The 26,021-nt window shown below is 41.6% G+C and overlaps 1 protein-coding gene across 11 annotated transcripts in view; it reads right to left on the bottom strand.

Moving 5' to 3' along the window:
* The window catches only part of LOC142837201 (serine/threonine-protein kinase DCLK2-like), a 136,734-nt gene that overhangs the window by 43,728 nt on the left and 66,985 nt on the right, over positions 1–26,021 (bottom strand). For 6 of the 11 annotated variants that reach the window (XR_012908210.1, XR_012908212.1, XM_075952177.1 and 3 more), the window contains 2 exons: positions 22,625–22,911; positions 11,888–12,019 (listed from right to left, as the gene is read on the bottom strand). Coding sequence is in view for 6 of the 11 variants with exons in the window: in XM_075952177.1 (XP_075808292.1) it covers positions 22,775–22,911 (137 nt within the window). In the remaining 5 variants the exon portion in view is untranslated. Of the gene's footprint in view, positions 1–991; positions 1,671–11,887; positions 12,020–12,717; positions 12,752–22,624; positions 22,912–23,202; positions 23,248–26,021 lie in introns of those variants that run through there. The other 5 variants (XR_012908209.1, XR_012908211.1, XM_075952181.1 and 2 more) reach the window with 4 other exon arrangements.

Below are 26,021 nucleotides of genomic sequence, written 5' to 3'. Positions count from 1 at the left end.
ATCGAGAAAATGACTTTAGAATATAAGTTTATGCTGAAATAAGAAAACCACCTAGTTCAGAGATCAGTTTCCTCCCTCTTGTTGTTATGGCTACATGGAATGCACTTTTGCATTACGAAAGATGTCTGAGAGGTAGCATAACTACCAACCACCCGTCCCTTCCTAAAAACTAATAAATATTGCAGAAACTCAAGAATGACCCAACATATTACCAAGTGGTCCTTCTGAGTTGTTGTGCCAGGATTACTAATTTCTAATAGGCCTCTGCTGTCGCTTCCCTCGACCCTAGTTATCCTCTTCAGGGAGAAGGCAGGTGAGATTCATCTTGATTCACCCCGTTGTCGACCAAATGTGGAAAATTCTTTAAGCACGGCTACTTTTCCATTTTGTCTACACACTGAAATCATCTGGGGAACTTTCAAAACCTTAACGCCCAAGTCACACCCCAACCATGCACATCATAATATCTAAGGGGTGGGTGGGGCCAGTCACCTATACTTTAAAAAGTGTCCAGTATGGTCCAAGATGAAGCCAAGGTTGATACCTGCTATGCTGGATCGCCCCTCTTGATTTCGAGTGACTTCTGCCATAAGTGAAATCAGAAAAGCCAACCTGGAGCAAGTCAGAACCACAGCCATGCTCAGAAGGTACAGTGGGATCCCAATCACGGGGACAGCACAAGTGCTGCGCTGAGCTCCACCAAGGGTTACCCCGCGCCTCACTGGAGGACCATGCTTTCAAACAGCTTGCCCTTCCAGCAAAAATAAGTCGGCTAATTTTAAAGGTACCATTTGTCTCTACTCATTAGAATTTTCTTCAAAAAAAAAAAGGCAAATCTCTTGAGAAGGACAGAACATGTGTGCACCCTGGCCCAACACGAACAAAGGAGCTCTAAACCCCTGGCTGCCTAGAAAGCACCTGCCAACCTCTAGGCGGGGAAGCGCCCAGCCCACAGTCATTGCACCTGCCAAGCCTTGCCTGCCCCTCCTACCTTCCAGCAGCTCGTCCAACCTGGTGATCCTCCGACTGCCGTCTATGGTGTAGATTGTGCGGACGCCCTGAGGCAGGTTCACATTGTCAGACAGCGAGCAGGTCAGCTCTGTGAGAAGCGAATCAAAGGAACTGAAGCTATCATTGGAGGTGGCAAAGACCAGGCCATTGAAGTAGCAGTCCCCATTCCGGTAGAAGCGTGCCTTCTTGGCCTTCTTCTCAAAGCTTTAGGCCTGCAAAGTCCGCGTGCGGTAGAAGCTGCAGTGTGCACTGTGCGCCGGGCTGGGGATGAGCCCATTGCAATTGGGGCCAGAGATGCTGCTGCCCCCGGAGGAGCTCCCAGCCCCTCTCCACAACCGTGGCCACAGCCTTTTGTCCCGTTCTTCAAAATGCTCCAGCTCAATGCTCCTGGTGCTGGCCGTCGCGGCTGCTCAGAGAAAGCTCTCCACAAATAAATAAATTAATGAAGGAACGTCCCCACAGCCCCAGCCGCAGCGTGCCGTGATCTGGGCGCTCTGGCCTTAAAGCATTGGGACACCTGGCTCGAGCACGAGGGCCTTGCTCGCAGGTGGGCCCCGTTCAGCCCTAGTGATGCCCCACCTCTAGCCACGCCCTAAGTACACCTTTATGGCACAACAGGACTTAATGGGGTTTTGACACTGGCATGATATGCTCCTCCCTCTGGGCCTCTCCGCTGCCGCCCCGCGCCCTCCCTCAGCACCGTGTGACCCTGTTCACCCTCCGCCCCCTCCGCGCCCCGTACCAGCTCCAGCGGCGGCTGCAGGTCACAGGTGGTGCTTTCTCCGCTGTTTATCCACTGTTCTGTTAATATTTCGGCATTTTTTATTTTGCCACAGGGGCCCGGGCATCATGGGAAATCGAGTTCCCTTTGCATTCTGCACATTCACGGACTACAGGCAAAATGGCCGCCGCAGGGAATCATGGGAGACGTAGTCCAGAGCCCCGGGGAGTGGCGCGGCCATCCCTCCGCGACGAGGGGTGTGGGGGCGGGGCGCCCACACGTGCGGACACGCCGCGGGGAGAACCCAGGCCCCTCCCCCGGACCCCAGCCGCGATTAGTACCCAAGAGAGAACAGGGTGGTGGTGGCGCAGGCCTTTAATCCCAGCACTCAGGAGGCAGAAGCAGGTGTATCTCTTTGAGTTCGAGGCCAGGCAGTTCCAGATAGCAGAGCTAAGAGACTTCTGGATTAGGCATTCGAATGTGGGGTCTTCCATTTAAATGAAGTTCGAAGGACAGAGAGAGTGAGGTACGGAGTCCTGTGCATCATTCACAATGATGTTTCCGTGCTGGTCCCAAATCACCACCCATGCGGTTTCTGGAGTCCTTTAGGGGCTGTTCTGAAGTGCACCAACTAGATATTTACTAATGCTAATGGCGTTTGGTTCTTGTTTTGGGTTTGGGGAAGGGGGAACCGAGGGAGCCTTGCCTGTGCATGTGTATTTTAGACATATAGACACCACCATGTCAAAAGACCCAATGCCTCAGTTCCGCGGGAATAGATGAACTTCCCTCCACCCCACCAGCACAGGGAGCTTCAGTGTAGTGATGTTTTGTTTGGTTTTGTGTTTTTTCTTCAGCTTTCACCCCTGATAAGTGACTTCAGCTGTTTCTTATATAGAGCAATTAGAAGCCAGGTGGTAGTGATGCACACTTTAAATCCCAGCATTCGGGAGGCAGAAGCAGGCGGTTCTCAGAGGAGGTCACCAGTTTCAGTCAAGGTAAGGGAATACTGTGGGAGTGTGACACTGTTCGGCCTCCGCCCATAAAAGCAAGAAGAGTTAAGGGACCCTTCCATTTAAGGTCACTGAGTTCAGACTGGCAAAACCAAGAATCCCATCTGATACCCAGATCACCCTCACTGCACAAACTCTCATTCCATAGTCTTCAGCTCCTCAAAAACTCATTCAGTCTTCAAAATGAGTTTGATGTGTCTGAGTGTGAAGCCAAACAGAGAACAAAAGAAATGTGTTCAGCCGTGCTGTTTCTAATCAACACCCTGGCTTTGGTGCACACCCACCATTAAAATCACATAAAATGGAAATAAAGTTCTCCACAATATATCACTCACAGTATGATCCATTCTTCTGAGTCACTGGTCCTCTTTCAGCAAAAAAAATGGTATGATTACTCTACCGAGCTGTACCATATCCTAAAGCCTGCAAGTATTAGCCATATACTCATAAAAGGCATTTGTAAGAAGAGTTTGATACAAAGGTAGCTTTTCCATAACTAAATCTCAGTGATCTCCCTAGGAAGCACAAATAACTCTAATACCCAAGTGCCAATATTGAAGTTACCCCAAATTTTAGTGATTGGCCATTAAAGCAAGAAATGTTAAGGGACCCATCCAAGGTCACTGAGTTCGGCCTGGCAACTGATACCCAGATCACACTCCCTGCACAAACTCTCATTCTATTGCCTTAAAAACTCGTTCCGTCCTCAAAATGAGTTCAATGCTTCTGAGTGTGAAGCCAAACAGAGAACAAACGATATGTGCTCATCCGTGCTGTTTCTAAAAAACACCCTGGCCTTGGTGAACACCCAACATTAAAATCACTTAAAATGCCAATAAAGTCTTCCACAATATATCACTCACAGAATGATCCTTCTGAGTCACTGGTCCTCTTTCAACACAAAACATGGTATGATTACTCTACCGAGCTGAACCATATCATAAAGCCTGCAAGTATTAGCCATATACTCATAAAAGGCATTTGTAAGAAGAGTTCGATACAAAGGTAGCTTTTCCATAACTAAATCTCACTGATCTCCATAGGAAGCACAAATAACTCTAATACCCATGTGCCAATATTGAAGTTACCCCAAATTTTAGTGATTAGCCATTAAAGCAAGAAATGTTTAGGGACCCATCGAAGGTCACTGAGTTCGGACTGGCAACACCAAGAATCCCATCTCATACACAGATCACAATCCCTGCACAAACTCTCATTCTATTGCCGTCAGCTCCTCAAAAACTCGTTCAGTCCTCAAAATGAGTTCTATGCTTCTGAGTGTGAAGCCAAACAGAGAACAAACGATATAGAACTCGTTCAGTCCTCAGAATGAGTGTAATACCCAAGTGCCAATATTGCACTGACCCAAAATTTTAGTGATTGGCCATCAAACCTAGAAAAGTTAAGGGACCCTTCCATTTAAGTTCACTGAATTTGGACTGGCAACACCAAGATCACAATCCCTGCACAAACTCTCATTCTATTGCCTTCAGCTCCTCAAAAACTCGTTCAGTCCTCAAAATGAGTTCAATGCTTCTGAGTGTGAAGCCAAACAGAGAACAAACGATATGTGTTCATCCGTACTGTTTCTAAAAAACACCCTGGCTTTGGAGAACACCCCACATTAAAATCACTTAAAAATGCCAATAACTTCTTCCACAATATATAAATTACAGTATGATCTACATTTTATGAGTCATTGGTCCTCTTTCAACACACATGGCATGAATCCTTTACCGAGCTGTACTATATCCTGAAGCAATCATGTATTTGCCACATAATTATAGAAGGCATTTGTGTGAAGGGTTCCATTCAAAAGGAGCTTTCGCATAACTAAATCTCAACGATATCCTTGGAAGCCAAAATAAATGTAATACCCCAGTGCCAATACTGCAATGACCACAAATTTTTAGTGATTCGCCATTAAACCCAGAAGAGTTAAAGGACCCTTCCATTTAAGGTCACTGAGTTCGGACTGGCAACACCAAGAATGCCATCTAATACACAGATCACAATCCTGCACAAACTCTCATTCTATTGCCTTCAGCTCCTCAAATACTCGTTCAGTCCTCAGAATGAGTACAATTCCTCTGAGTGTAATACCCAAGGGCCAATCTTGCACTGACCCCAAATTTTAGTGATTGGCCATTAAACCTAGAAGAGTTAAGGGACCCTTCCATTTAAGTTCACTGAATTCAGACTGGCAACACCCAGATCACCCTCCCTGCACAAACTCTCATTCCATAGTCTTCAGCTCCTCAAAAACTCATTCAGTCCTCAAAATGAGTTCAATGCTTCTGAGTGTGAAGCCAAACAGAGAACAAACGATATAGAACTCGTTCAGTCCTCAGAATGAGTACAATGCCTCTGAGTGTAATACCCAAGTGCCAATATTGCACTGACCCCAAATTTTAGTGATTGTCCTCAAAATGAGTTCAATGCTTCTGAGTGTGAAGCCAAACAGAGAACAAACGATATGTGTTCATCCGTGCTGTTTCTACAAAACACCCTGGCTTTGGTGAACAACCAACATTAAAATCACTTAAAAATCCCAATAACTTCTTCCACAATATATAAATTACAGTATGATCTACATTTTATGAGTCATTGGTCCTCTTTCAACACACATGTCATGAATCCTTTACAGAGCTGTACTATATCCTGAAGCCATCATGTAATTGCCACATAATTATAGAAGGCATTTGTGTGAAGGGTTCCATTCAAAAGGAGCTTTCCCATAACTAAATCTCAACGATCTGTCTTGGAAGCCCAAATAAATGTAATACCCCAGTGCCAATACTGCAGTGACCACAAAATTTTAGTGATTCGCCATTAAACCCAGAAGAGATAAAGGGACCCTTCCATTTAAGGTCACTGAGTTCGGACTGGCAACACCAAGAATCCCATCTCATACACAGATCACAATCCTGCACACTCTCATTCTATTGCCTTCAGCTCATCAAATACTCGTTCAGTCCTCAGAGTGAGTACAATGCCTCTGAGTGTAATACCCAAGTGCCAATATTGCACTGACCCCAAATTTTAGTGATTGGCCATTAAACCTAGAAAAGTTAAGGGACCCTTCCATTTAAGTTCACTGAATTCGGACTGGCAACACCCAGATCACCCTCCCTGCACAAACTCTCATTCTATTGCCTTCAGCTCCTCAAAAACTCGTTCAGTCCTCAAAATGAGTTCAATGCTTCTGAGTGTGAAGCCAAACAGAGAACAAACGATATGTGTTCATCCGTACTGTTTCTAAAAAACACCCTGGCTTTGGTGAACACCCCCCATTAAAATCACTTAAAAATGCCAATAACTTCTTCCACAATATATAAATTACAGTATGATCTACATTTTATGTGTCATTGGTCCTCTTTCAACACACATGGCATGAATCCTTTACCGAGCTGTACTATATCCTGAAGCCATCATGTATTTGCCACATAATTATAAAAGGCATTTGTGCGAAGGGTTCGATTCAAAAGGAGATTTCCAATAACTAATTCTCAACAATCTCTCTTGGAAGCCGAAATAAATGTAATACCCCAGTGCCAATACTGCAGTGACCACAAATTTTTAGTGATTCGCCATTAAATCCAGAAGAGTAAAAGGACCCTTCCATTTAAGATCACTGAATTCGGACAGGCAACACCAAGAATCCCATCTCATACACTGATCACAATCCCTGCACAAACTCTCATTCTATTGCCTTCAGCTCCTCAAAAACTCGTTCAGTCCTCAAAATGAGTTCTATGCTTCTGAGTGTGAAGCCAAACAGAGAACAAACGATATGTGTTCATCCGTGTTGTTTCTAATCAACACCCTCGCATTGGTGCACACACCCAACATTAAAATCACTTAAAATGCCAATAAAGTCTTCCACAATATATCACTCACAGAATGATCCTTCTGAGTCACTGGTCCTCTTTCAACACAAAACATGGTATGATTACTCTACCGAGCTGAACCATATCATAAAGCCTGCAAGTATTAGCCATATACTCATAAAAGGCATTTGTAAGAAGAGTTCGATACAAAGGTAGCTTTTCCATAACTAAATCTCACTGATCTCGCTAGGAAGCACAAATAACTCTAATACCCAAGTGCCAATATTGAAGTTACCCCAAATTTTAGTGATTAGCCATTAAAGCAAGAAATGTTTAGGGACCCATCCAAGGTCACTGAGTTCGGACTGGCAACACCAAGAATCCCATCTCATACACAGATCACAATCCCTGCACAAACTCTCATTCTATTGCCTTCAGCTCCTCAAAAACTCGTTCAGTCCTCAAAATGAGTTCAATGCTTCTGAGTGTGAAGGCAAACAGAGAACAAACGATATGTGTTCATCTGTGCTGTTTCTAAAAAACACCCTGGCTTTGGTGAACACCCAACATTAAAATCACTTAAAAATGCCAATAACTTCTTCCACAATATATAAATTACAGTATGATCTCCTTTGTATGAGTCATTGATCCTCTTTCAACACACGGGATGAATCCTTTACCGAGCTGTACTATATCCTGAAGCCATCATGTATTTGCCACATAATTATAGAAGGCATTTTTGTGAAGGGTTCGATTCAAAAGGAGCTTTCCCATAACTAAATCTCAACGATCTCTCTTGGAAGCCCAAATAAATGTAATACCCCAGTGCCAATACTGCAGTGACCACAAATTTTTAGTGATTCGCCATTAAACACAGAAGAGTTAAAGGACTATTGCATTTAAGGTCACTGAGTTCGGACTGGCAACACCAAGAATCCCATCTCATACACAGATCACAATCCTGCACAAACTCTCATTCTATTGCCTTCAGCTCCTCAAATACTCGTTCAGTCCTCAGAATGAGTACAATGTCTCTGAGTGTAATACCCAAGGACCAATATTGCACTGACCCCAAATTTTAGTGATTGGCCATTAAACCTAGAAGAGTTAAGGGACCCTTCCATTTAAGGTCACTGAATTCGGACTGGCAACACCAAGAATCCCATCTCATACCCAGATCACAATCCCTGCACAAACTCTCATTCTATTGCCCTCAGCTCCTCAAAAACTCGTTCAGTCCTCAAAATGAGTTCTATGCTTCTGAGTGTGAAGCCAAACAGAGAACAAACGATATAGAACTCGTTCAGTCCTCAGAATGAGTACAATGCCTCTGAGTGTAATACTCAAGTGCCAATATTGCACTGACCCCAAATTTTAGTGATTGTCCTCAAAATGAGTTCAATGCTTCTGAGTGTGAAGCCAAACAGAGAACAAACGATACGTGTTCATCCGTGCTGTTTCTAAAAAACACCCTGGCCTTGGTGAACACCCAACATTAAAATCACTTAAAAATCCCAATAACTTCTCCCACAATATATAAATTACAGTATGATCTACATTTTATGAGTCATTGGTCCTCTTTCAACACACATAGCATGAATCCTTTACCGAGCTGTACTATATCCTGAAGCCATCATGTATTTGCCACATAATTATAGAAGGCATTTGTGTAAAGGGTTGGATTCAAAAGGAGCTTTCCCATAACTAAATCTCAACGATCTCTCTTGGAAGCCGAAATAAATGTAATACCCCAGTGCCAATACTGCAGTGACCACAAATTTTTAGTGATTCGCCATTAAACCCAGAAGAGTTAAAGGACCCTTCCATTTAAGGTTCGGACTGGCAACACCAAGAATCCCATCTGACACCCAGATCACCCTCCCTGCACAAACTCTCATTCCGTAGTCTTCAGCTCCTCAAAAACTCATTCAGTCCTCAAAATGATTTCAATGCATCTGAGTGTAAAGTAAAACAGAGGAGAACAAACGATATGTGTTCATCCGTGCTGTTTCTAATCAACACCCTCGCATTGGTGCACACACCCAACATTAAAATCACTTAAAATGCCAATAAAGTCTTCCACAATATATCACTCACAGAATGATCCTTCTGAGTCACTGGTCCTCTTTCAACACAAAACATGGTATGATTACTCTACCGAGCTGAACCATATCATAAAGCCTGCAAGTATTAGCCATATACTCATAAAAGGCATTTGTAAGAAGAGTTTGATACTAAGGTAGCTTTTCCATAACTAAATCTCACTGATCTCCCTAGGAAGCACAAATAACACTAATACCCATGTGCCAATATTGAAGTTACCCCAAATTTTAGTGATTAGCCATTAAAGCAAGAAATGTTTAGGGACCCATCCAAGGTCACTGAGTTCGGACTGCCAACACCAAGAATCCCATCTCATACACAGATCACAATCCCTGCACAAACTCATTCTATTGCCTTCAGCTCCTCAAAAACTCGTTCAGTCCTCAAAATGAGTTCTATGCTTCTGAGTGTGAAGCCAAACAGAGAACAAACGATATGTGTTCATCCGTACTGTTTCTAAAAAACACCCTGGCATGGAGAACACCCCACATTAAAATCACTTAAAAATCCCAATAACTTCTTCCACAATATATAAATTACAGTATGATCTACATTTTATGAGTCATTGCTCCTCTTTCAACACACATGGCATGAATCCTTTACCGAGCTGTACTATATCCTGAAGCCATCATGTATTTGCCACATAATTATAGAAGGCATTTGTGTGAAGGGTTCCATTCAAAAGGAGCTTTCCCATAACTACATCTCAACGATCTCTCTTGGAACCCCAAATAAATGTAATACCCCAGTGCCAATACTGCAATGACCACAAATTTTTAGTGATTCGCCATTAAACCCAGAAGAGTTAAAGGACCCTTCCATTTAAGGTCACTGAGTTCGGACTGGCAACACCAAGAATCCCATCTCATACACAGATAACAATCCTGCACAAACTATCATTCTACTGCCTTCAGCTCCTCAAAAACTCGTTCAGTCCTCAGAAGGAGTACAATGCCTCTGAGTGTAATACCCAAGGGCCAATATTGCACTGACCCCAAATTTTGGTGATTGGCCATCAAACCTAGAAAAGATAAGGGACCCTTCCATTTAAGTTCACTGAATTCGGACTGGCAACACCAAGATCACAATCCCTGCACAAACTCTCATTTTATTGCCTTCAGCTCCTCAAAAACTCGTTCAGTCCTCAAAATGAGTTCTATGCTTCTGAGTGTGAAGCCAAACAGAGAACAAACGATATGTGTTCATCCGTACTGTTTCTAAAAAACACCCTGGCTTTGGAGAACACCCCACATTAAAATCACTTAAAAATGCCAATAACTTCTTCCACAATATATAAATTACAGTATGATCTACATTTTATGAGTCATTGGTCCTCTTTCAACACACATGGCATGAATCCTTTACCGAGCTGTACTATATCCTGAAGCCATCATGTATTTGCCACATAATTATAGAAGGCATTTGTGCGAAGGGTTCCATTCAAAAGGAGCTTTCCCATCACTACATCTCAACGATCTCTCTTGGAACCCCAAATAAATGTAATACCCCAGTGCCAATACTGCAATGACCACAAATTTTTAGTGATTCGCCATTAAACCCAGAATAGTTAAAGGACCCTTCCATTTAAGATCACTGAGTTCGGACTGGCAACACCAAGAATCCCATCTAATACACAGATCACAATCCTGCACAAACTATCATTCTATTGCCTTCAGCTCCTCAAATACCCGTTCAATCCTCAGAATGAGTACAATGCCTCTGAGTGTAATACCCAAGGGCCAATATTGCACTGACCCCAAATTTTAGTGATTGGCCATTAAACCTAGAAAAGTTAAGGGACCCTTCCATTTAACGTCACTGAGTTCAGACTGGCAACACCAAGAATCCCATCTCATACACAGATCACAATCCTGCACAAACTCTCATTCTATTGCCTTCAGCTCCTCAAATACTCGTTCAGTCCTCAGAATGAGTACAATGCCTCTGAGTGTAATACCCAAGGGCCAATATTGCACTGACCCCAAATTTTAGTGATTGGCCATTAAACCTAGAAGAGTTAAGGGACCCTTCCATTTAAGTTCACTGAATTCAGACTGGCAACACCAAGAATCCCATCTCATACACAGATCACCCTCCCTGCACAAACTCTCATTCCATCGTCTTCAGCTCCTCGAATTGGCTATATTACTTGCCTCTTTGATTGCTCTGCTTACACTCTTGAGTACTTGACCAACTACTGCATCCTATTGGAATTCTTCCCTTTCGAAAAGAAGAAGGATCAAATGAAGAAATGCATGAAGGAAAGACAGACAAAAAGAAGAAAGGAAGAAAGAGTGCTGCTAAGGTCAAGACCAGAGAAAAACAGAGATCCTCTCTGCTTCATAAGAAAAACCAGTGAGGTAACTGGAAGTAGGGTCAGGAGACAGGAATTAAATAGGGTAGTATCACCTGATTTCTTAGCACTGATACCTGAATTAGATAGGGTAGTATCACCTGATTTCTTAGCACTGATACCTGAACCTCCTTTCGGGCAAATCAAATTAGCATTTGAGCATAAGATCCAAAATTTACTCACTCTCTCTCCCTCGCTCTGTGTGTTTGTGTGTGTGGGTGTGGGTGGGGGTATTGTGAGGTTGTAGTGGTGTGTGTGGTATGTAAGCTCCTAGTATGATTTCCTGATGTGTCCAGGAAGGAGAACCTCCACACCAGATGATCAAATGTGTGTGTGTACGTGTGTCTGTGCACAGTCACGCGTGTCTCTGCACATTTGAGGTTGATGCCTATATACAGGTTTGAGTGTGTTTTCTTGTGTCTTGTCCACTTTTTTTCTGAGACAGAGTCTTTCATTGGCCTGAAGCTCACAAAATAGGGTAAGCTGTCTGAGCAGTAAACCCCAGGAACATTACGTATCCACAGTTTTGTGCTGGGATTCCACAACTGGAGTTTTATGTAGATTCTGGGGATTGCAAATCAAGCACCTTGTTAATTGAGCTTTCCCCTCAAATCCTAGGATAAAGTTTTAATTGGGATACAAAATAATCAGTTAGAAATGTGGTTTTTAAAAAGTGGATTTATTTTTTTTTAAAAAGGAGGGGGGTGTATTCTGAAAACATTGACTTTGATCCTGAGTTCTAAGTGTTTTCCAAATCAGCTAGGGCTCCAAAAGACCAAGGTATTATTCCACCAAAACCCAAGTTGGTGAGCCAAAGAGTTTAAAACTTACAGCTAACAGATGAGGAGTTACTTACAGGAGCAAAGCAGCGACACCACAGAAAGTCTGACTGCAGCAAGGAAAGATTCCTTCTCTGTAGCCAGATAGATGGAAGTGCCTGCCCGTCAGTCGACCGTTCACACTCTCAGTACTCCAGTGTCTCCAGAGGCTACAGAAACACAAGTAACTGGGTCAGAATCACACACAGATGACAAGGAAATACTTCGAGGAGTGCTGGAATCTCAGGTGAGAGTCTAATAACTCCCACTCCAGGTTAAATGCCCTTGTATAAAGAACCATCAGCAGGCCGGTGGTGGTAGGGTGTGTAACAAGGAAGCTCAGTAAGTCGTGGAAAGCAAGCCTGTAAGCAGCATTCCTGCCATGGCCTCTGTATACTGGTATATTTGTGTTAAAATGAATAAAGCTTGCCTGAAAATAAGCGGGCAAAGCAGCCACACTCCTCAGCTATACAGGACCGCGGTGGTGGTGGGGGGAGCAAAACTTTAATCCCAGTGCTCAGGAGGCAGAGGCAGGCAAGTCTCTGAGTTCAAGGCTATTCTGGGCTATACAAGATTGATCCAGAAACAGATATCAGTGTTTGGGAATCACACATGTTTAATCCCAGTACTGGAGAAGGGGAGACAGGAGCAATATGAAGAGCAGAGAGAGGAATATAAAGGGGGAGAGACAGGAACTCAGGAGTGTGGAGTCTGATAATTTGTGGAGACAGGATCATCACCTTGAGTCTGAAGACTTGGTAGAGGTGGTTGGCTGCTTTGTATTTCTGATCTTCAGCTTGGACCCCAATACCTGCCTCTGGGTTTTTATGATTCTGCTACACCTCTGCTTTGATTTCTGCTTCAAGATTCCTTCCTTGATTTCCTTACATGATGGACTAAAACTGGAAACTTAAATAAAGCCTTTCAATTTGATTTTGACCATAGTGATTACAATTTAAAACTAATACAGCATATTCCCAAGTGGGGGATAAACCAGACACCCTTAAATCTCATATATGGGCCATCCATAATCTTCAGCGTGACACATACCCTGCATTAAGAGCCCCAAACCACCATTAAGGCCACTTGCTTTGAAGAATTTTTTTTTAATTTTAGAGATTTATTTTACGAAAAAGTTGCAAAAATAAGACAGAATATTCCCAAATGCCCTGAACCTGGTTGATTCTTTTGTTACGATTTTGAGTGGATGTGTCACAATTGTTGAGCCAATCAAGGCATTCCTAATTACTAAATCCATGGTTTATTCAGATATCCTTATCTTTTACCATTACTCTTTACCATTGTCCATTAGTGTCTCCCACGAAGACACTAATTCATACAGCAGTGGTTCCCATGGCTTTTTTACATATATTTGTGTTGAGGAATCGTTTATACTTCTAGGGTAAAATGAAACGTTAGTGTGTTGCATCCTTCCCTACTGTCTTTATCTCAATGGAGTCACCTTTGGGAAGACCATGAGAAGTTCTTTTCTGAAGTACATCACCTCCATCAAGGTTGCAGAGAACATCAAGTTCTTCATGTTGTATATTGTTCATTTTATAAAAGCTCCCTCCAGAAATGGAAGCCTCACAGACATGGTGGCTGTCCTTGTGTTAATGTCGACCTACCACAGTGTCAACTGAGAGGGAAGCCTCTAATGAGAAACTGCCTACATCAGATGAAGAGGTTGGTCTTTGGACACATGTGTGTGTGGTTTCCCTGATTATTAATTCACAAAAGAGGTCCCGGTCCGCTGTAGGCAATACCATTCCTAGGGAGGAGGCTCTAGGTTAGATAAAAGTACCAGCGAAGCACGAGCCTATGGGCAAGCCAGAGAAGGGACTAGCTAATGTAAGACTTTAAGACAATCCTGAAGCCATTTCTGACTATTCTAAATCCTCTCAGCCTCCGTGCCATAGTGCTTCCCCTCCTCCCCTGGGAACTAAGGACCTTATAGCTACACACGCAGGTACTCAGTTCCTGAACAAGTACCCATATACGTGCGTTTTGATTCAGTCCCCTGGGAAACGGGGTCAAAATGACCTCTGACCTCACCTGATCTGGCAACAGCTCTCTAGTCAATTATTGGTAATAGCCCTTCTGAATGAGCCATTCACAACCCCCCTTGATTCTGCGGCCTTCTCCTTTAAAAGTAGCCTGTGCACACTATTCGAGGTCTCTCGGCTTCCTGAATGCTGAGGGACCCTGTCATGACAGAATTAATAAAATCCTCATGCCTTTGCTTCAGCTATGGTGTGAGAGGTGGTCTCTGGCGGCGACTCCTCCTCGGTGTTTGGACGCTGGAGTCCACTCTTCCTTCCAGGCTTCCTTCCTCCAGGTTCTTGCCTTGAGTTCCTGCCCCGATTTCCCCAGTGATGAACTGTGACTTGGAAGCCTGTGCCAAATAAACCCTTTCTTATCTAAGCTGATTTTGTGTTGGAGTGTTTTAGAACAACGCCAGAAACTGCTACTGTGGCCCACTCTGTTGGCAGACACAGGCAAAGGAAGGCACATTCCAGACTAGTCTGGGCGACATAACGAAACACTGAATCAAAAACTAAAACCCAAACCGTGGTGATAACCACGAAATGAAAGTGTAAATCCACTCTTAGGAATACAGGTCGCTGACCAACATTATTCTGCTGTGTCATGTTATGCCAATGCCTGTCTCTGATGTTCATTCTCTCCTCTCAGAGCCATCGAAGCCCTCCCGTCTCTTGGGCTTTCTCTAATACTGCTGCAGGTATGAAGTGAATTGATCTACCATGACTTCCTTTAAAGGAACCATGGAATTGATTTTTCATGTGTGTCGAGTGAGAGAGGAGGAAAGCCTCATTTGTATACATGGATAGCCGGCAATCCCAAGACCACATACTGAAAAGATGGCAACACTTGAGGTGTTCGCATATCAAGCATGACATGTTTTGTTCAAAAACCTGTGACTTTCTAATCAGTGACCTGGAGACTAGAAGGAAGTGGTGTTCTGTTCGACCAGTATGCTAGAATTAAGCAAACCAGTTGAAAACAACAGATATAACTTAATAATTGAAAACGGGGAAACTCACACAACTGGGGTAAAGTTTCCCATGTCCAAAACAGGTCTGGAGAACACCATGCAAAGAGAGCCAAAGAGAGCAAACTGACCCAGATTCCCAGGTTTTCTTCCCTGGCCCCAAGCAGCCACACCCTAGATAAAAGTGATTGGCTGAGCTTCCCCATCAAGATATCAACTTCCTCTAAAGGGTGATGACAGAAAAAGTTAAATCAGTCTCTTATCCATTGAAAACATTCTTCATGCCTGAAGGTGACATAGATATTTTAGGAAAGAAAGAAAAGTAAGAGTCCCGAGAAAAAGCAGAAATACACAAATATAAACAATCAGAAATTCTTCAGGCTGAAGGAAAAGAATACCAGAAACAACAACATCCTTTTGTGCAAATAAAGACCATCAGAAGGCTTGAATGTCATCTTAATACCAAGTTCCCTATTTCCACTTTTTTTCCTTTAAAATACACACAGGGCCTGGCAGGATGGCCCAGCGCCTACAGATGTTTGCAGGGACCAAGATGGCCTGAGTTTGCCTCCCTGGTACACTGAAAAGGGAGAACTGACTCCTAAAATTTGCCCGCTACCTCCACGTGTATATTGTGACACACATGCATAAAAACATGTGCACAAAATGTAAAATATATGTGAATGTTTAAAAGAAAATTATGATATTTTAGGAATGTTTAACACATATGCACATGAATTAACTATAGTGTATTGTATAATAAAGAACACTAGAAAATGGCAAATGAATTTCTATTGTTAAAAAGTTTTACTACTGACATATGATCTCACCCTGTATCCCATACTGGACTGAACCTCACTATATGGCACGGCCTGGCCTCAATCTTATATGAAACCATCTTGATCCTGGGATTACAGGTGTGAGGCACCACACCTAACATCAAGATTTACTTTATGGAAAAAGGGGACAAAAAGCAATACTGGGTAGAATATAAAATACTAAGGACATATAATTTATAATCACTAAAACATATCAAGTTAAAAATAAGAATTGGAGAAACAAAATATGAGCAAATCACTTTTCATAAGGGATTTAAAGAATATGATACAGATCAAGACCTCGCTGGCCACAACCTGAAATAATTTAAGTAGAAACAAATAAAAAATACACCAGATCAATGAGACAAAAAGTAGGTTATTTTATATAATAAAGATAGACAAACCCCTATGCAACCTATTAAAGATGAGAATAAACATCCAAAGCAACACAATCAGAAATGAAAAGGGATACAGACACTACGGAAATCCACAGAATTCTTAGATCATACCAAAAAAACCAGTACTGCACAGAATTGTAAAACATAAATGAAATGGACACTTTTCTGGGTGGGTACCATTTACATCAATTAAATAATGCCTAGGTGAACAATTTCAATATGTATATACTCTTAAAGGAAAAAGAAGCTCCCGTAAAAAGCAAACAAAATATCCCAGGACAAATGGTGTTAATGAAGAATTCCATTACAACTTCCCTACTCTTCTAAGTGCTGCACATAATATAAACAGAAGGAACATTGCCAAAACTCTTTTTATGACTATGCAGTAAGATTGTCGCAAAAACAAAAAGAATCAACCGAGGAAGAGAATAAAAAACTAATCTCAATATTGAACATGAATGCAAAAATACTCTATCCCATCCTAGCTTGCCACCAAGGACTCCTATCCATCTGGAATGTGTTGATGTCCATCACCACAGTCTACTCCAGGGTGGAGTAGATATAAGAGACTCCAGAGCTGAGAAAACTAAGAGAAGACAGACCAAGAAAAAACCACAAGCACAGAGATAGCCGCAGCAAAGACCATACCAAGCAGGCAAGACTCTCCTAACAGGATTGGTACAAATGTGCATGCATTTATGTAAGAATACCTCCAACAATTTGAAAGACAGCATGATAGTATGAGAAGCCAGGGAATATACAACAGGAGAATTTGAACACCCTAATCCAGAGGTAGTACAAGAAATAGACTTTAAACATAAAATTATGAAAAATATAGGGACCATCAAAAAGAATGTAAAAAAACAACTTCAAACAAAAGGATGAGAAGAATAACAACAACTCTGAAGAAATGAGAAATCTATCAAAGAATCCCTGGGAAAGGAAACCAAGAAAAAGCAATCAAACTGGTAATGGAAAGATTTCAAGACTTGAAAACTGTAATGGAGGAAAAGGATTCAACAAAATTAGAGAATAAATCTTTCCCAACCTAAAAAATGATATTCCTATTAAGGTAAAAGAAGCATACAGAACACCAAATAGACTGAAACAGAAACCCTCACCGCATAATAATAAAAACACAAAAGATACAGTATTAAGAAAGAATATTAAGAGCAGCAAATACTTTATACTCACAGCAGGAATATATCATCAGGATGAAGTATCAATACCAAATATAAATTTCAGTAATATAAAAGCACCCACATCACTAGAAATAAATTTATGCCCGAAACCACAGTAAGAGTAGGAGACTGAAGCACTCCTCTCTCAATAATGGACAGACTGGGGTCACACAGAGGTCAGACTGGGGTCACACAGGTCAGACTGGGGTCACACGGGGGTCAGACTGGTGTCACACACGGGTCAGACTGGGGTCACACAGGTCAGACTGGGGTCACACAGGTCAGACTGGGGTCACACAGGTCAGACTGGGGTACACAGGTCAGACTGGGGTCACAGAGGTCAGACTGGGGTCACACGGGGGTCAGACTGGGGTCACACGGGGGTCAGACTGGGGTCACACACAGGTCAGACTGGGGTCACACAGGTCAGACTGGGGTCACACAGGTCAGACTGGGGTCACACAGAGGTCAGACTGGGGTCATACTGGGGTCAGACTGGGGTCACACAGGTCAGACTGGGGTCATACAGAGGTCAGACTGGGGTCACACAGAGGTCAGACTGGGGTCACACACAGGTCAGACCAGGGTCATACTGGGGTCGCGTAAAAGAAAATCAATTTAAGCACCAAAAGGAAGACCGAAGGACTGTTGGGGGATATCAGGAACAAAGCCCGTGTCTCACCCATACTAAACAAATACTCTACACTGAGTCACAGTCTCAGTACTCAAATGTTTCATCACGAGTTTACACATTTTAAAGGTGACTGCATTTGTCTGTGCTTCAAACTGTACAAACTTTTAGTCACTTTTCCAGGATCCCCTAATATTAAGTTGCTATACCTCAACATAAAACTGCTGCTTGACATCCAGAAATTTAGTGTTTATACAGTCCAAAAAACCTTACTTACTGTAACTTTCCCAATATTTTTATTATTGGAAAATTCTCTTCCATTTTGACATAGCTATTGATATAGTTTCAGTGCCTTTGTTAAAGATGCTACACATTTCAGACATAGACCTCGGGGAAATAGAGTTGGAACTGACCTGCAAGCCTCCTTCCCGAGGCCTAGCTCGAGTAGTACCTGAAGATGCTATGCAAGCTGCCAAAGGAAAAGAGAAATCAACATTCCTACCCAGCTATAAAACTTAGGAACCTTGGGGGCTGGAGAGATGGCTCAGTGGTTAGAGCACTGCCTGCTCTTCCAAAGGTCCTGAGTTCGAGTCCTACCAACCACATGTGGCTCAGAACCATCTGTAATGAGGTCTGGTGCCATCTGCTGGCCTGCAGACATGCACGCGGACAGAATATCGTATACATAATAAATAAATATAAAAATCAGAATAACGTATACATCATAAGTAAATATAAAAATCAGAATATTGTATCCATAATAAATCAATATAAAAATTAGAATATTGTGTATATAATACATAAATAATTAAATATAAAATTAGAATATTGTATACATAATAAATATATAAATAAATATTTAAAAAAAAAACTTAGGAACCTCAGTGATACCTTTCTGACAAGATACCCCCATGGTACAATAACAACACAAGGGCACTTTATCATGGGAATGACCAACATCTGTCTAATAGAACTTAAGGTCTACTCAATAGGAGGGAATGCACACCCAGTACTATAAACTTAGCCAATATCTATGGCTAGAGAGGTTCGAGACCCTAGGGGAGAACCAACAATTGCCAAAATCAATATACTTTCTAACAATACTCTAAATGCTTACTCTTATACCCAAAGATAAGCGTAACTCTCAACCCCTCCACAAGAAAACCCTTCTTTTGTAGTAGAGAACATTATAGAGATATACAACAGGTCCACATGGAGAGAATATGTGACCACAGGTGCTCAGCCCCAACTGGTTTTCCTACAATGTAACTCCTACTCCTAAGGCCCAGAAAAAACATGGAAGAGGAGGAAGATGGGAAGAACCAGATGACCCAGGACACTTGTTGCTAGTATCTTCTACACATGACAGAAAAACTGTACCTGTGAAATCTCAACAATACAGTTACCTAAACAAGACTTGCATAGTGATGCCACCAGTCGACATGCCAATGCGCATGAGGGAGATAAAACTTTAATTTTAATTTAATGTAATCAGAATTTTAATTTCATTTTGATGCAATTAGAACTTTAGTAATTTTTATTTAATGTAATTAGAATTTTAATTTGATTTTAATGCAATTAGAACTTTAATTTTAATTTAATTAGAATTTTTGATTTGATTTTATTGTAATTAGAACTTAAATTAAAATTCTCATTACAAAAGAAATCAAATGAAATTAAAATTCTAATTCCACTAAATAAAAATTAATTTAACGTAATTAGAATTTTTGATTTGATTTCATTGTCATTAGAACCTTGATTTAATTTTTATTTAACGTAATTAGAATTTAATTTGATTTGATCTTAATTCAATTAGAACTTTAAATTTCATTTAAATTTAATGTAATTAGAATTTTAATTTGACAAAGCCCCACCCCTCGATGGAGAGAAGAGCTAAGCACAACTCACTGTGGCTGACAGAGGGCGAATCAGTTTTTCCCAAGAACGAGCATCCAGATAGGTTATCCAATCCCAAGTGGTCAGCCCTTAACACGTGTACAGCAATATGGCTAGGATTAAAGCCATGGCTTTGACTGCTGGTTCCAGCCCATTCCTTAGCTTTATTCTGAGAGTCTTGCCTCATGGCAGAAGTACTGGCTGGAGTCATATTTATTGCCACAAATGTATGGTGTTTAAAGGTCTCTACCACCACCAAAAAGCATGCAGTCAGCTTTTCATCAATACCATTTAAGGTTTGCAGCTAAAGCTGAGTCAGAAAGCCTCTCTTTTTTTTTTGTCAAATATTTATTTATTTATTATGTATACAATATTCTGTCTGTGTGTATGCCTGCAGGCCACAAGAGGGCACCAGACCCCATTACAGATGGCTGTGAGCCACCTTGTGTTTGCTAGGACTCGAACTCAGGACCTTTGGAAGAGCAGGCAATGCTCTAACCACTGAGCCATCTCTCCAACCCCAGGAAGCTTGCCTCTAGCAAGCAGAGCCTACCTGAGAAAGTGCTGCTATCAGCTGTGTTTAACTCTATTCTTTTCTATCTAGAATAACTTCCCAAGCTCTTTAAGGCTTTAAAGTGGATTTAGTCAGCCCCACATTGGCACATCATTCTGTTGACTGAGGTTTGTGTCCTACCAGGTCACACATCTACTTAGTTCCAAGTAAACACATAGAGACCTACATTAATTATAAACGGACTGGCCTAGTAGTTCAGGATTCTTATTAACTCTTATAACTTATATTAGCCCATAAGACTTGTCTGTGTTAGCCATGTGGCTTGGTACCTTTCTTGACAAGGCAATCACATCTTGCTTGCTGTGTCTGGCTTCCTCTGTGTCTGGAGGAAGACTGCAGACTGAAACTTCCCTCTTCTCAGAATTCTTGTTGTTTCACCTCTACTTCCTGCCTGGTTGCCCTGCCTATACTTCCTGCCTGGTTACTGGTCAAACAGCATTTATTTAAAATACAAGTGACAGGGTCCAGACCATTGTCCCATGGCACAAACCACTAAACACTAATTGATAATTATTTCTGGATAACTTCCTGTTTAGCACACGACACCACTCAACTTATCCTTTTCCTTGGAAATTGACATCTTTCCTTCTAAAAAATGAGGAGTACGAGAATTCTAAGATAGCTGGAAAAAATGGGAGGCCCTTACATCTTTCTTGCTAAAGGCTAATTCACACATATAGTCCTTGTGTAAATCTTCAAGGACCAATTCCAGGAGACCACGACATTCTGTTGTTGATATAACTGCAGCAGCAGGAGGAGCTGGACATGATCTACACCTCTAATCCTGCACACAAGTAGCTGGACATGCTGCAAGCCCCTAATGCTGCACACAAGGAGCTGGACATGCTGCAAGCCCCTAATCCTGCACATAAATAGCTGGACATGCTGCAAGCCTCTAATCCTGAACACAAGTAGCTGGACATGCTGCAAGCCCCTAATCCTGCACATAAATAGCTGGACATGCTGCATGCCTCTAATCCTGCACATAAATAGCTGGACATGCTGCAAGCCTCTAATCCTGAACACAAGTAGCTGGACATGCTGCAAGCCCCTAATCCTGCACATAAAGAGCTGGACATGCTGCAAGCCCCTAATCCTGCACACAAGTAGCTGGACATGCTGCAAGCCCCTAATCCTGCACACAAGTAGCTGGACATGCTGCAAGCCCCTAATCCTGCACACAAGGAGCTGGACATGCTGCATGCCTCTAATCCTGCACACAAGGAGCAGGACATGCTGCAAGCCTCTAATCCTGCACAAAAATAGCTGGACATGCTACAAGCCCCTAATCCTGAACACAAGGAGCTGGACATGCTGCAAGCCTCTAATCCTGCACACAAGGAGCTGGACATGCTCTACACCTCTAATCCTGCACACAAGGAGCCGGACATGCTGCAAGCCTCTAATCCTGAACACAAGGAGCTGGACATGCTGCAAGCCCCTAATCCTGCACATAAATAGCTGGACATGCTGCATGCCCCTAATCCTGCACATAAATAGCTGGACATGCTGCAAGCCCCTAATCCTGCACACAAGGAGCTGGACATGCTGCAAGCCCCTAATCCTGCACATAAATAGCTGGACATGCTGCAAGCCCCTAATCCTGCACATAAATAGCTGGACATGCTGCAAGCCTCTAATCCTGCACACAAGGAGCTGGACATGCTCTACACCTCTAATCCTGCACACAAGGAGCCGGACATGCTGCAAGCCTCTAATCCTGCACACAAGGAGCCGGACATGCTGCAAGCCTCTAATCCTGCACACAAGGAGCTGGACATGCTGCAAGCCTCTAATCCTGCACACAAGGAGCTGGACATGCTGCATGCCTCTAATCCTGAACACAAGGAGCTGGACATGCTGCAAGCCCCTAATCCTGCACATAAATAGCTGGACATGCTGCAAGCCTCTAATCCTGCACATAAATAGCTGGACATGCTGCAAGCCTCTAATCCTGCACACAAGGAGCTGGACATGCTGCAAGCCCCTAATCCTGAACACAAGGAGCTGGACATGCTGCAAGCCTCTAATCCTGCACATAAATAGCTGGACATGCTGCATGCCTCTAATCCTGCACATAAATAGCTGGACATGCTGCATGCCTCTAATCCTAGCATTTGGGAAGGCAGCGGAGTCCAAGCTCAAGCTTGGCCTGTTCTATACAGCAAGTTCCAGACCGTATAGGACATCAGCAAACACCAGCAAAGATAATTAACATGTAAACTCAAAGAAGGCAAGATGGCGAGCTGTGGGAAGCCACCTACCTGCTTTCCATTCAGGGTACACAGCCTCTTGACCACGCCTGAATCAAGTTTAATGGTTTATTGAGAAGGATCCGCATGGCCTTCCTAGGCTTCCCTCCACTTTGAATCACAGTCACTAACTTGGGGGTTTGATGAAGCCCTTGCTTTCTTTCACTTCGCTTTCGCAGAGGCTATGACCAAAGCTCGGGTTGTACCTCCCTGGATGTTCACAGACCAGTTTGGATTAACATTTTTGGTGTGATCAACATTACAAAATGGTTCATTGGAGGTGCAGAAGTAACTCTCTCCTAAAAAGCAAATAACAATTTTATTAGCACAATATCAGATCTCTGAGCATTGGCCATAGTAAGCCTGGATGCGTTATGTCTAAACAATGGCTTCTGGAAACCTGTAACTCCTAAACTTGTGGTCACAGAAAGGGGGTGCAGTCTAATACCCCTTTCCTTTAACATCCCCCCACCTCCCTTTCTTCCAAAGCACCTAGGTTGGTTTTCAGAAAATTACACATATAATGTGAAAAGCACTAGGCCCAGAAATGAAGAGTGAGACCTGGGTTTTATTTTACCCAAATGTCTCACCTTTGATAAGTCATTGCTCCACACTTTGATTCTCAGGATCGTTAGCTGCAGAATTAAATAAATCAAGTAACTAAATTACAAAGTACTTCATGATTCCAAATGCAAACTAATTTATTCTTCATAAAAGCTCATCCTAGCCAGCCATGGTGATATGGTAGAATCCTGTAATCGTAGCTACTTTGAAGGCTAAAGTGGAAAGATCTGAGTTCAAGGCCAGCTTGAACTCAGCCTGAACTGTTACTACAAAGAGAGAGGGATTGTACTGGGTATTAGGTAGCTCAAGCTTGCAGTCCTAGGAGCAGAGGTTAAGGTAGAAAGATTGGCACCAAGTTTAAGGATACTTTAGGCTATGCAAGGAGTTTAAGGCTCATCTAGGCTCCACAGTGAGACCCTGTCTCAGAAATAAACATAGATAGTTCATTCTGGTTGAAATAATTGAAACGAATATATTCATAAAAATTAAAATCCTTCTAATTTCATTCAAACAGCAATCACTACATCCTTACACGGTGGACTTATCATCTTCAGTTGTAGTATCATCCGTTCAACTACTGAAGCCCTGTGAAGTGAAAGGCTTGGCTCCTCAACGCAGCATACTGCTGGCACTGTTTTCTCTAGAGGAATATAAATTTAAAATAAAACTAAAACTTCAAGTGGAAAACTTTTTCTATATCTTCTTAAATGGGAGCAGATATTAAGCTAAAATGATACAGTCATTTCTCACAAAGCTTAATCAGGCTTTTGTTTAATTAAGAAGGGCACAGAGGCTATACTGCTTGCCTATCGTTTATCAATATATAAATTTTTTACATTCCAAAATTTCTATAATTCCTACTGAAAAGATGGTACTTTTCCAAGAAATATATAACTTACTCAATTATTTTGGTACTGACTTTTTGACACGGAAGGTTACATGCTAAGGTTTTCTCTGAGATATAATCACAAAGAACACATTATTTTATATACTTAGTACAAATAGATTCATTCTTGATATAGTAATTATATCAGATGAGTCATAAATGTTTTAACCAAAATAATGAAAAAGAAAGCCTGAGGATAAGCTAATAATGTCAATATTGACTATTATCAAAATGTTCTCCAGGACCTGATTAGTAGAGAACCTCAGAGATGCCCAAAGGCTCCTGCACAAAAAGTTATAAAATTAATAAAGCCATGCAATGCACATGTATTAGTGAGAAAAATATGATGGTGCTACCATTGAATTTTACAGAAAAAGTACAAGTCATATCAAAAAAATTCTTGCCATTTTTATTTTTGATGAAAACTTGATGAATGTTCTGACTCAAAATGTGTAATAGAAGACTATATAAAAATAACCTTAGCAAGAGAAGATAGTTGTTTCTTAAGACAGGGATATATTAAGTCAGTGGTAAAGTCTTCTTAAAGATAAAAAAAACAGATAAAAAGAAAATGCGCAGATTTTCTATGTCCATCTCCTTTGATCAACCAGACCTTGCGCAGCTGACAAACCACCCAGGACACACGCTTTTCAACTCCTGTTTTAATTTCCTTCTCTGCATGGGCTTGGAAGAACAGAAACAAGCAGAAGAGCAAGCCCTTCGTGTGATTGTGCAGTTAGAGGTGGTTAACTCCTTCCTTCCCTGTCTCCCCTTTCCCATCATAATGTTCCTACTAGAAACATGTAGAACAGTTCTATAATTTGGAAAGTTCTGAGTCAAGGTGTCCACAGAATAGAGCTTCACACTTCCATGGTGTGCATGTGCACATACAGTTTCCTGCACACTGAGCTTACAAACTATTGGTTTCTCATCATTCTCTAGTTAGTAAAGAAGTTATATATATATATATATATATATATATATATTATAAATATTTATATATATAATTATATATATAATTATATATATAATTATATATATTTATATATATATTTATATATAATATATATTATAAATATTATATATATTATAAATATTATATATTTATATATATAATTATATATATAATTATATAATATATATTATAAATATTATATATATATATATTATAAATTAGGTGATCTTGTTCCTTCAGCACATCCAAGCCTCACCCTGGTCCAGCTGAAACAGTCACTGGTAGACAGGTTATCAAAGCAAATGTAAGGTTTTTACTTTCTCTAGTTGCTTTGAAAACAAACCCTAGTTATCATCTAGGACATAGATGAGTGGTTCCCAACTTTCCTAATGCTGTGGCCCTTTAATATAGTTCCTCATGCTGTGTTGACTCCCAACCATAAAATTATTTTCATTGCTACTTCATAACTGATTTTGCTAGTGTTGAGTCATAAGTAAATTATTTGTGTTTTCCAGTGGTCGTAGACACTTAGACAACCCCTGAAAAAGAGTTGTCCAACTTCCAAAGGAATCACAACCCACTAGTCGAGAAATTCTGACCTAGACACTTCTTCCAACACCTTTGCCTTTCTAAAAATCTGTTCTTCCTGGGGCCCTCAGTTGCTTATGGGATGAGCGTGAGTATCTCCTCCTCCTTTTAAATTAAAAGCTTTGAAGTTTTCCACTATTGAGAGTGATGCTGGCTGTGGGAGAGCTACATATGATTTACAAAGTAGGAAATTCATACACCAGCAGTATTAGACTACTTGTGTAAGTCAATATCGTTCTCACATTTGCTAAAATTTAATTATTTAGGTCACTAACTAATTTATAAATAATCCTGACATTCAAGTCAAAATCTGTGACATGAAATCTGGAGCCCATGGTTTTACTTCTTATGGTAGAAGGAGCAAGCAGACAACCTTATGAGAAAAACAAAACCTGATTAAGCCTGAAACACAGGCT

This window comes from Microtus pennsylvanicus, chromosome 17 (genome assembly GCF_037038515.1).
Source record: "Microtus pennsylvanicus isolate mMicPen1 chromosome 17, mMicPen1.hap1, whole genome shotgun sequence".
NCBI classification, from domain to species: Eukaryota; Metazoa; Chordata; class Mammalia; order Rodentia; family Cricetidae; genus Microtus; species Microtus pennsylvanicus.
This window is presented reverse-complemented; position numbering and strand designations above follow the sequence as displayed.